We start from the raw sequence: 12,483 nt of genomic DNA on the forward strand, positions 1-12,483 counted from the left end.
GTCAGGTACTTTTTCCCCAGAAATCGCAGTAAAAAGGACGAAAAGTAAAGGATTAGTGAAACATGACGAGTGAGCGTACCTGCATAAGGGACAATGCATCCCTTTTTATACTGCAACGAAGATTCCTGGGTCTGACGGGTGTCAGGGAATGTCGGCTGTCAGGCTTTGTCTGACGGTGGTTGACACGTGGCTCTTCCTAATAGGCTGGCGACAAAACCGAAGGTGTATTGAGCCCCGACTGTTGGCATATTCCCTGACACCTTGATGATTCCCTCTGACAAGCGGTTACGATTCCTAAGCTGATTTGTCCTGTAGCGTCTGACCGATCCGAGATCTGGACTCACCCTGCTTTTATATACTGTTGCCCTCGACTTGTATGCCCCGATCTGTGTTAAGCTCGTGCCCATATCTGCCTTTGTCATCTGCTATCTCCGATCTGCACTCCGGGTCTGTATCCAGACCGGTGACCCTTGGCTTGGGTGTCCCGACTTGTACTCTAGGTCTGGCTCCTGACCCGCATCTGTATGCTATTATCCAAGACATGTACGTCCCGACCTGCACGTTGGGTTTGGTTCCTGACCCACATCTGTCTGTGTTATCCACGGCATGTACGTCCTGACCTGCACGTTGGGTCTGATTCCTGACCCGCATCTGTATGCTGTTATCCAAGGCATGTACGTCCCGACCTGCACGCTGGGTCTGGTTCCTGACCCGCATCTGTCTGCTGTTATCCAAGGCATGTACGTCCCGACTTGCACGCTGGGTCTGGTTCCTGACCCGCATTTGTCTACTGTTATCCAAGGCATGTACATCCCGACCTGCACGCTGGGTCTGGTTCCTGACCCGCATATGTCTGCTGTTATCCAAAGCGTGTACGTCCCGACCTGCACGCTAGGTCTGTAACCAGACCACTACTCCTTGGCTTGAATGTCCCGACCTGCACGCTGGGTCTATTTCAGGCTTATTTGTTCGTAGTCCCTGTCCTTAGCTATACTGGGCTCGTGGGCCCAGTTCTTAACCGCCGGTCCGGCTTATAATTCCCTCCTTCGACTACCTCGTCAGTTGCGACTTTGACTCTGACCACGGAGGCTTGACTTCTGACTTTCTTGACCTCCACGTTAGATTGACTGTTGACTGTCCACGGAGGCTTGACTTCTGACCTTCCGGACCTCCACGTCAGCTCGATTGTTGACCTGCCACGGAGGCTTGACTTCTGACCTTCCTACGGCTTTGACTCGTAACCACATCATCCTATCGACCCCACAAAACAAGCACTGTATCATCAGTATTTCAAAGATTAGTAATCGTCCATAATTTATCTCCTCCGTGTTGATTCTGAGACGAGTTGACGGAAATGCTAGGAGCGAACGTATTCACTTTTTGTCACAAGAAAAATGAATAATTAGACTGGTGTTTAATGTTTTAAATATCAATTTGATATTTTAAACACCGTGAGTATGAAACTAACTCATTGTGCTAAATCCACTCCAACACATTGGTACACAAGAATAGATAGCACGGATGGCAAAAGCATAATTGGCAACAGCTCACTAAATCTTCAGAAATCTGTTGGATAGTTATTCAGCTGCATTTACACTCAACAGAACCAATCGTCGGCGCTCCAGGTCTACATTTGCTAGTATATGCACTTCCGCTGTCCGCACCGATCGCATCTGAACTAATCGGTCATAGCCTTCAGAGGCATTCAAATAAGGCCTTCTCCTTAATCTCTTCATTTGCAAGTTTCCGCTTGTCACTGGCCATCGCTTCAGGAGTCATAACCACAAGTTTCTCAGGCTTCACCTCTCCAAGGAGAACTTTCCGCAAAGATAGATGTTGTTTCCATCCTTCAAGTAGAACATTATGGACCTATATTTAAGCTTTGGAGAACCAGTGGAACGGCCGAGTTACGTTTTTCAAACATCAGAGAGTCCACTGTGACAGCAAGTCGGATGGGATCCAGGATGTTTCTTATTTCATCCCTTTCGTATTGACTGGTTTCTTGAGGAACTTTAGAGAAAGCTTCAGCTAGAAGTTCCCAGATTTTGTCACGCGTGCGATCGGTACATTTAACCATGGTCGTCAGTGTTGGAGGATGAGCTGATCCAGTAGGTGGCGGCTTCTTGGTCATAGAAGTTTGATTTTCTCCCTTGGAGATTCTTTCAAAATTGTTAGTGCTAGCTAGCATGAGGCCCAGAGTCACTGCTTCTATTTTTCTCAATCATGTTTCTTCTGAATCAAAATCTCAGCTTTGAAACCATGGTCTATATCTTTCTTATATAGTCTGGAACTTTGTGAAGTTCAATTTGCATCACTACTAGAAAATTAGGCTTTTGAGACACAACAAAATATGTCTTAAATTATAAATTTAGTGTCTCAAAATGTTTTTGAGACGACGATAAGACAGTAATGTAGTTGTCCCTAATACAAGCGTCTTAAAAAAATATTGAGACAGTTGTACTGTCTCAAATGCTATTTAAGACGATGATGAGATAGTTATTCAATTGTCTCAAAAGTATTTAAGACAATTATTATTTTGTCTCAAATGTTATGTCTTATCCTGTGAAAAAACTAAAGACACTAAATCGAGATGGTAATGTGCTGTCTCAAATAGAAGTGAAGATAGTAAATTATTGTCCCTAATATTTTAACTTGTTAGATGCAACAATTATGACAAAAATTAATAATCTTTAAAGAACATTTATTATACAAATTAATCTAGATTAAATTTATTAAATTGTGATTACAAAATAAAAGGAAAAACTCTCTTTTTATAAATTAAAAATGATATCCACAATATAAAATTCTATAATCATTAATTGAAGTGCATTCAACATTCATCTAATAATAGAAATATCTACATATCTATCATTAATTTGATAACAAAAAAAACAACTATTCCCATGAAAGTTACACAAAAGAAAGTCTAAATAACAACTCCTCGTGATCTAGAGATAACTTCTATAATCCCTCTTCATCAGAATCCTGAATATAAAAAAAAACTCATATTAGAGGTAAAGATGATTTATAATATATACTGTTCAAAAAAATCAATAAATAGAACATTTCAATAAGAAATCTCATCATCTAACACAAAATCCTCTTTCCTACAACTATATATATATACAACATAAACAACCCAAGTTAAACAAACCTCTTCATCTCGTAATAAGAAATGATGGTTTATGTGTTTGTCAATATCTTTGTATCTTTCAAGTTGTTGCAGCTGTAAAATAAATTTATCTACAGCTTAAAAATATGTACACTACTACATCACCAAAATTGTTAATAAAACTAAAAAAAAATTCTTATGAAAACAACTACTAATGTACTTGTTGGTTATCCACTCCCAATTTGCATGATATTATCACAGTAGATACATTTAATCTTTAAGGAGTTATGTCATATACACAAGGTTCTGTAGAGGAAATTAAATAGTATCACATGCCGCGTAGAAATGAATTAATGTATGGCTTAACCCTCTGTGTTATAGTTTATATTTGATCACCTTCTAATTCATTTTGAGTGTACAGCAAGACTCTGTTTTCTCTTACTGTTTTTGGAAAAATATCCCCTTGTGATGATTGAATTAGCTTTACATCGCTACCATCATCTACAAACCAATTGCATGTCTTGGCCAAGGATTGAGATTCTGATGACCCAGCCACCGTATTTAGTTCTTCAACCTTATATGACTTACATGGAGGCTGAGATTTTATAGATTCTTGGTAACTTTTGAAATCAACTTCTATCACATTGTTCTGAGAGAGTTTGGGAGTAGCACATATTTCTGCTTTGCAAATTTCAAGTTTTGAGTACCTCCCACTAGCTTCATTTCCCACAACCAAAGAACCGCTCACATTGTTTGGACCTGTGTTTCCATAAACATAAGTCGATGGACAGGAAAAGAACAATTTCATGGCATCTTGTCTCCAAGTTTTCCATTCAAGACCTAACTCAGGCTGCATTGGTGCATTCCACAGCTCATTAATTTTCACCCAGAATATTGAATCCATCAACTCCTCTATGAGTGTTTCAATAGAGCCAGCACTTTGTGCATTCTGACATTTATCTTTCCAGGTAGACAAATTATTCAGAAGCCAAGTATTATCTATATAACAAGGGAGAATCATAGTTTGAAGCATCAAAAGCATTCTTCCAAAATCAGGATAATCTCTACACTGAGAAACTTCTCTGGCAAATTCTTTCCAGAAGGCAGCTTTCCGGACATTCTCAATCACAACCTCTATATGCAGATGATCAATAATATTTAGCATTGTTACAGCAAGCTTTTGCATGACATGTCGACGCGGAATAGTCAAATCCTTCACCAGCTTTCTCCATTTCCGATGGGTACCACGAACAAGTGATTCTGGTAATTCATTGATGGAACAAACAAGTAGCATATCTGTCCAAGAATATGTCTTGCTACGAGGAAAAAAGATTGGAATGTATCTCTTTCGCTCATGTGTAGGCTTTGGTCTTATGGCTGAAAGTGGACAATCAGCCTATGGACACTGAATTCCTGTGCACAGCAGGAGTCTCCCATGGCCATGTGCACAGCAGGAGCCGTGGCCAAAGCATCGTGCGGCATAGCAGTAGGGCAAGAGCAGGGGGTGCGAGTTGGTCGTGCGAGCGGCAGCAATCACGCGATGCCGGCGGATGCGGTAAGAGAGGCAATCTCAATAGGTTGGACGGAGAGAAGAGAAGAACTAAAGAAGTACCTGAGATTTGCCGTGGAGATCGCCGTTGCCTCCGTCGCCGTCTTCGCTATCACCGTGATCTCTTTTGTCGCACGAAAGAAACAAAAGAAACCTAACCCCTTTAAAGATAATAACAAATGTAAATTTAATATTAAAATAAAAAACTTAAAACCTTTAATTATATTAACGTAGATATATAATAAATTTATTATTTATTTCAGTATATATCCTAGGCCTATCAAAAATAGTATATTATTAAATATTTAATATACTTTTTTTATAATTTTTAAATTATCAATAATTTAAACACAAATTATAAATTAAAAAAATTTATTAAGTTAAATTTGTAGATGTATTTTTCTATGTTATTATTATATATATATTCGATTCGTGTCGTGACCGTTCCGTGAAAAGATATTGGAACTGGAATGGTAGTGTCTGTAACGATTATCGTGACCGTTCCGATGAACCATATTCAAGATAATTTGAGACAAATACTTTTTTACCGTCTTATTTGAATGTCTTATATAATTATATTTTTAATCATCTTTATTAGGTGTCTTATTTTGTTGAATTTGAGATAAAATCTTAAATACTGTCTTAAATTTAATGACTCCATGTAAAATTTTGAGACATCTATTATTATTGTCTTAATTATTTAGTATTTGAGATGAATTTTGTCACTGTCTTAAAATCTTTGTCTCAAAAGCCTAGTTTTCTAGTAGTGCATGATCCTTTTCAACCTTGATAGTCTCTCTTTATTATCAGGTTTGGAATTTTTCGTCGAGCTTTTATTCTCCAAACTACAATTTTTCTTAGAATTGGATGTCTCTTGAATAATTATATCCTTCCAATATTCCAAGAGGGCAGAAGCTTCAACTTGTATCTTTGAATGGTATGTTTAGTTAGATAGCGGTGTTTGCCTACCTGAAAAAAGGGAAGGATGCATAAGTTTCTACATCCTACGGAAAAGAACTGAATAAATCTGATGATGATGCATATAACAATTAACTCATCTGAGTTTTGTTCAGAAGTTTCTGTTATAAAACATCTACACCAACTTTCTTATTTAAAATATATAATTTAGGATAAATAATTATTTTATTAAATTTGAATATTCATTTTTTACTACATCATATGAGTCTCCCTATTTTTTCTTTCTCTTCTATAATATTTAGGAAATGAATTTCATTTTTAAAATTTTTAAAAATACGGTTCATAAATGTAAAATTCATGAAATGGATAGGATAGCTAATACAAAATTTTTTTTACCTACCTTATCTAAAATTTAGGTAAAATCCTTGAATAAGATAACGGATGTGGGTACTTTAGCATCCCTAAAAAACTAGCAGATGTTATGATTTTAGATAACATTTTTTGGACTCCCACAACTGATGGATAATTAGTTATCAACATTACTTTCAATAGGAAACCAGCTATTCTTTTGATCTTCATAAGAGAAAATTTCAACTAATAACCTAAAATCTAAATGTTTTAATTTAGCAGTAAGCAGAAAATAATGATTCTATTTTCAGTGGAAATTATAAAGAAAGCATGAGCGAGAAAAGGAACAGCTATTTTAAGCTTGGTAGAAAAAGCTGAATATATGGATTTGTAGTTGGTGATGTTGTGTGACAATACAAAGTCTATTAATTTTACGAAATGCTGAAAGATTGGTAAAATAGTAGAATTCTGTAAGGAAAAAAAACTGTCTTTAATTTGCAATCTAAATACAACTTCAACAAGATCACTTTATCTTTGAGGTTTGGCACTTCCAATAAAAATTGGGTGAGGTTGGCAAATGTCAAAAATTTATTAGACGATTGTAATAGTTTGGTATGACAAACAAGAGTTTAAAAAATCAAGTAGGTTCAAGTAGGTTCGACTTTATAACCTTATTAAAGGAAATTACGAGGAGAAGCATATTTAAGAAAGCTGAGACTATCATTGATGGAAGATTCAAGAAATTATGTCCTTAAGGTATATAAAACATAGGTTAGCTTGTCCGACTTGGGCCAATTGGTATCCTATTTCAATACCATTTAGCAACAATAAAATGCGTCTTTGAGATGGGACCTAAACTAGTATCAAAATAGAGATTGCAACCTTATTTTATTTGATGTAATTAGAAGTGTTTCAGGAATTTAATGTTGTAATGGTTAGGTCCCCCAACAAATAACCAAACCAAGGGATTTAAGGTTTGAATTTCAGTTGCAACACACTGTAAGGGATTTTTCCTCCTGTGAGAAGCGGGCTTAAGAATGTTGACTGTATGGATGAGCCTCCATAAGCACTTCTTGATTTATCCTGATAACCGGTGGAAAACTTCCGTCGACCGAGTTGGTCACCTCAGGATTAGTCGATTCGAAGAGCTTATCTGGTGTCAACTAAAAAAAATATCAAGGTAAATCTTTCCCCTGGGGCAGTGGTTCAATGGTTAGACCCTCCAACGAATAACCAAGGGAACTAAGGTTTGAGTTTCAGCTGCGACGCACTACAAGTGATTTTTCCTATAGTGAGAAGTGAGCCTAAGAATGTTGGCCGTTTAAATGGACCTCTAAGAACGTTTCGTGATTTACCCCGGTGGCCGGTAAAAAACTTCCGTGAGACCGAACCAGTTACCCAGAATTAATTAATTTAAAAAGCTGGATACCTGGTACCAACTAATAAAAAAAAATCTTCATGTAGTCCACCAAAAGCAGTTAGGATTGGTAGGTACATTGGTTCGAATATTTAGTCTTGATTCTACTAAGCACATGTCAAAGCTTCATAGAATTATGTTGATCCTGCCCGAAAGTGGTGAAAGTGGTTGGCTGAGAACATGCTTTGCTGTTGACCAAAGGGAGACTCTAAGCTGTCTTGTTTAACACAGAGAGCGTTACTGCTGGGCCAGAGAAGGGGTCCCGGCGTTGGCCCTCCGATGCTTAAATCAGTGTGTCGAAAAATGTAGCATTGCATACCTCTGTTGTAGATGGAGCCCCCTTTTATAAAGTCACTGTTGTGTCTTTGCACGCATTCCAAAGCACTCCTAAGAAAGGACATGCTATAAAGTGACTCTGACACCTTTCCTAAAGTGAGCTTGCAAATCTCCGTAATTTGATAGGCTGGATGGTTTAAAAGCACGATTTATCTGCAGGATATTCTCTATCCTTCGTGGCACAAACTTCCAAAAGAGAGTACGAAGTCATTGGGCCCTAGGGCCCACAATGGGTTGATCGGCCATCACTCCAGAGGACCGTTCACTCGGCCTTGCAAAACGTGCTGAGTGACTCAGTCTTTACTCGGCCTTTTCGTTTGCATCAGGTGTGTGATATATCCGATCTATCTGTATAGGTCCAGTTAGCTGGGTTATGTCAGGACCTTGATGATCGGCTAGAGGGAGGTGAATAGCTGATCACCCATGACGTTCGCTTCCTACAACTTGTTAGCGCACAGTGGAATATAAAATCAAAACTAACAAGTAGAAAGCTAAACCCTAGAAGACAATAAACAAGAAAACAAACCGACATGGTCGTGTAATGTGGTTTGGAGATTAGGGCTCCTACTCTACACTTGCCCGTAAGTTGGACAATCACGATTCGTCAATGGATGACTCCTCTGAAAACCCCGGCTAACTAAAGTAGCTCCTTGTGAGTGAAGAAACCTCGCCACAACCTCGCACAACAATGCTAGATCACATTAGAGCTTGGAAGACTCTAATAGGGTTTAACCACCTCTTTTCGTCAACCATGGCCAAGCACCCCGAGCTATCTTAAATAGAGCTCGGGAGGAAACACTTAGCTATGTTTTACGCCACCAGTCGATTGGTAAAGTCACCAGTCGACTGACCTCTATGAAAAAATCGACCGTTACACACCAACAACTCGATGCCAGTTAACTTTCATACTTACTAGTCGACTGGTCTTCATGGGCTAAGCGAATAGAAACATTTTATTCACTACCAGTCGACTGGTAGAAGTGTCAGTCGATTGCACTACTCGACTGGTACTTGTGTTAGTCAACTAGTAACTCTGCAACCACAAATTCTGCATCCTTCTAAGTTGCTGGTTCTCAACCATCAATCGACTGAGACATATATCAGTCTACTGGTAAACCCTAACTTAGGGTTTTAACCCCCGAGTATAATCACTCATGTACTCGTCCTTACCCGACCGACCTAGACCTAGCCTTCTAGCCTCCTCCATCAGCCTCGCGTCCCTCTGATGCCTTCCCATCCTTCATGCCTTACTAGTGTCTACTTGGAAAAAATACATTTAAAAATGTACATATCTCGGATCCCAAGATTGACACAAAACCCAAAACTAACTAAATAATTTAATTAAACCTCGACCTAAAGTCCTAGTTTTGACTTCCTCTTGATGTATCTGCCTATACTAAACTATAATGTATCCCTAATATTAGTTTATATGATATTTATACATCAAAAATCAATTTTCATGCAATATGAACTCAATTCATATTTTCATGCATGAAATTCAACCTGATTGTGTTAGTTTCTTAGATATGAGACTCAAGTCTATTTCCAAACTACTTTAACATATTTGATGACCCATCTTGAGTCCCAAGCATGGCCCGCTTGAGATCCATTTACCATATATTCCAAAGATTCTTTGAGCTTCCCCTAGAGCTCTTAACCTTAGCTACCTCCCTAGGTGACCCATCCACTATGGCTAGGCCACTTTAGTGCACCTCAAGCGATACATGGCCTACAAACTTAACTTTCTTAACCTTAGACACCTTGTCTTTAGTTAATTTCTTCTTTTCCTTAACTTTGGATACCTTATCTTTGCCATAATTATATGCAACCCTAGCATATTTCTTCTCATTGGATTTGGATGACTTTCCCTTGTCCTTGGTCACTCCTCCCTTACCAATGTCATGTACCACCTTAGCACTTGACCTCCTTTTGGTCTTGGAGAGACCCAATTTGACATTTTTTTTATCTTTGACCATCCAAACACATGTCAAGTCTTTTAGGTCCAATAATGAATCTGTCTAAGACTTTCTCCATTTCATAAAGCGTGACTTCAAGGCTTGATTTTCTAATTCTAAGGTTCTAACCCTAGAATTAACATATCCACTTTAGACATTCCTAAATCTACCCTTCCTAGGCATATGTCTCCTCTTCTTGAGATTAATGTCTAGGTTTTCAACCACCTTCCTCTCCTTAGGCAAGGTAGGTTGTTTTTTTTAGGTCTAACCTTAGTGTATGATTTTCTAGGGTTATCTACCGTGTTAACCCTATTCCTATCATTATACCTAAATCTATAATTATATATGGGTACATAATTTTCATTATTCCTAACAAGCATAAAGGAATTAGAAATTGGATTAAACTTTAAATTAGGGATTACCTTCCCTTTTACCTTTGGAGCTCCCCCTTGACTTAAGCTCCTCTTCTCCCATTTCTTCAAGTGCGCCAATTTCTTGAGCTCCCCTTTCCTTGGGCACTTGATGTGGTAATGTCCTTACTCACCACATGTGAAGCATCCCTACAACCCACGTTAGTCTTTAAAATAACTTTATCGGGTTTGGAGTTTACCTCTTTTACCTTCTTGAGCAATGGACACCTACTTTTGTTGTGTCCCACCTCATCACATTCAAAGCACTTGATGTGTGATTTCCCGCTCTTCTCGGTTGTTGAGGTTGAGGGTTAAGCTTCCAGGATCTCTTCTATCTTGGATTGTTCTTCTTCTTTTTTCCTTGAAGCCGTGGATGGCCCCACTTCTTTCTCCTCCGAAGATGTGGTCGATTCCACTTCTTCCTCCTCATCGGATGTTGGACTCGTCTCCACATCCAATTGGTCATTCTCCTCCTTTTGGACCAATGATCTCTTCTCCTTGGGCTTCTCCACTTCTCGTTCTTGTGTAGGGGTTTCATGAAGAGCAACCACCTTGTGTTGGAACCTCAAGGTTGTTTTTGTGTGATCAACAAGTTAAGTTAGGTCCTGTGTGTTTCTAACCTTGTGTCTAAGTGTGCAGGAGCTTAGGAGCACAGGTAGTCGAGCGGAAGACGCAGCTAGCGAGAAGGACGGCAGTCCGAGGGACGAGGTGCTATGGAGAGTACACCGGCGGACGAGAAGGAAGCGAGCAGTGGTTCTGAGGGATGAAAGTCGGAGCGGAAGATTGCTCGGGGAGCAAGAGACGCAGCTAGCGAGAAGGATGGTACGCGGTGCGTCCGAGGGACGAAGACTGCGGATGAGTACATAGGCGGACGAGAAGGGAACACGCAGCGATTCTGAGGGACGAGAAGTCGGAGGAAAGCCCGCTCGAGAAGACCGGAAGTTGGGTTCGGGTGAACCCTTTTCCGGATGGCAGAGATCACCCAAGCGAACGGATCCGGAGTAGAAGACCCGGACCGAGCCGAACCGAACTGGAGCAGAGGTCCCGGATGAAAAAGTCAACCACTGTTGACTTTCAGCTCCGGGGCGCCCGGAGTAGCCCGGGGCGCGCGGAACCCTTCCGAGCGGCCGGACCTATTTTGTTGATCAGATCGCGTCAAACGCGATCTGAACGTTGGGGATAAAGTTTTATCCCCCCAGGGCGCTCGGAACCCCTTCCAGGCGCCCCGACCAAGGCTATAAATATAGCCTTGGTCCAGAAGCTTTTCATCAGTTCAGAAATTGTAACAACACTTGTATGCTTCCACTGCTTAGATTAGCTTCTTTCTTTTTGTGCCTACACTACTGTAAACGAGGCTTCTCCGCCTGAAGGAGTTCTTAGTGCAACCATCTTCCTTGGATTAACAACCTCCCCGGTTGTAACCAAGTCAAATCTGGTGCCTCGTTTTTATGCTTTATTTTCTGCTTAATCTATTTTTCAAGTGTTAGCTTAATCGTTCGAGAAAGGGTTGTGTTTTATTCTGGGTTATTCAACCCCCCTTCTAGCCGGCCGCAACGTTCCTACACCTTGCTCCATAGGTCATGAGCACACTTGTACTTACCTACACGCAACACAATATTAAAAGGTAATAAATTTAATACAATTCTAGTTACCTTCTGATCTGTCTCCGATTGCTCCCTTTGTTCTTTGGTTCAATACTGAGGTCGGAGACGCTTCCCTTTCTTATCCGTCGGAGCTTCGAAAGGAACTTCCAACGCAGTCCAATGGTCACAATCTATTTGGAACCACGTCTTCAACTGCTTCCTCCAATACTCAAAATCATCTCGATCGTATGGAGGTGGAATTTAGATATTCCATCCTAGATGTCCTTTGGACTCCATCTTCCTCAAGTGCTTTGCTCCCTCGACAATTAGTCCGTAGAAGAGCAATCTTGCTCTAATACCTCTTGTTGGGACTTTGATGTTCGGCTAGAGGGGGGTGAATAATTGATCACCCACGACGTTCGCTTCCTACAACTTGTTAGTGCACAGCAGAATACAAAGCTAAAACTAGCATGTAGAAAGCTAAACCCTAGAAGACAAGAAATAAGAAAACAAACCGATACGGTCGTGTGGGCTCGTAGTACCTATCTCTTTTAGGCTACTATGTGGGGTCGTAGTAATGTTCCATTTGTATAAAATCTCACTACATCCACACGTTTTTCATTATTTCTATTACCCAAAACAATATGAGTCGAGAGTCTTTCTCTTCCAAGCCCGGGTGGGAGCTGTGCATTTTTACAAAATACCCTCTTCCAATAAGGGTTGAAAATCCCACTACTTTTACCTCCGACTCCCTGACCTGCAATCTTCTCGACCGGATGGCAAATAGAGTTACCCGATCCTCCCAAGCTAGGTAAATATAGATGGGAGCTGGTCTACCTTGAAGTCGCTTCTCAC

At 40.0% G+C, this 12,483-nt stretch overlaps 1 protein-coding gene and 1 pseudogene across 2 annotated transcripts; both read right to left on the reverse strand.

Moving 5' to 3' along the window:
* Nucleotides 1–1,597: 1,597 nt before the first annotated feature.
* Nucleotides 1,598–2,188, reverse strand: LOC122004444 (annotated as a pseudogene).
* A 611-nt stretch (nt 2,189–2,799) lies between these two features.
* On the reverse strand, nt 2,800–4,800 carry LOC122003829 (histone-lysine N-methyltransferase SUVR5-like). Of its 2 annotated transcripts, none has more exons than XM_042558824.1 (2): nt 3,509–4,800; nt 2,800–2,985 (listed from the first exon to the last, which is right to left on the reverse strand). In XM_042558824.1, exons 1-2 carry the CDS (start codon nt 4,404–4,406, stop codon nt 2,978–2,980), a joined length of 906 nt encoding a protein of 301 aa, XP_042414758.1. In that variant the 5' UTR covers nt 4,407–4,800; the 3' UTR covers nt 2,800–2,977. The 2 variants fall into 2 exon arrangements, with proteins under 2 accessions (XP_042414758.1, XP_042414759.1); XM_042558825.1 differs by lacking the exon at nt 2,800–2,985 and having other exon boundaries at nt 3,062–4,372; nt 4,725–4,797.
* Between the last annotated feature and the right edge of the window lie 7,683 nt (nt 4,801–12,483).

Source organism: Zingiber officinale, chromosome 7B, assembly GCF_018446385.1.
Source record: "Zingiber officinale cultivar Zhangliang chromosome 7B, Zo_v1.1, whole genome shotgun sequence".
In the NCBI taxonomy this organism is placed as follows: Eukaryota; Viridiplantae; Streptophyta; class Magnoliopsida; order Zingiberales; family Zingiberaceae; genus Zingiber; species Zingiber officinale.

What these genes read in the sequence shown, in the direction of transcription:
- LOC122003829 (XM_042558824.1), bottom strand. Translation starts at nt 4,406, where the DNA reads ATGCTACTTGTTTGTTCCATCAATGAATTACCAGAATCACTTGTTCGT.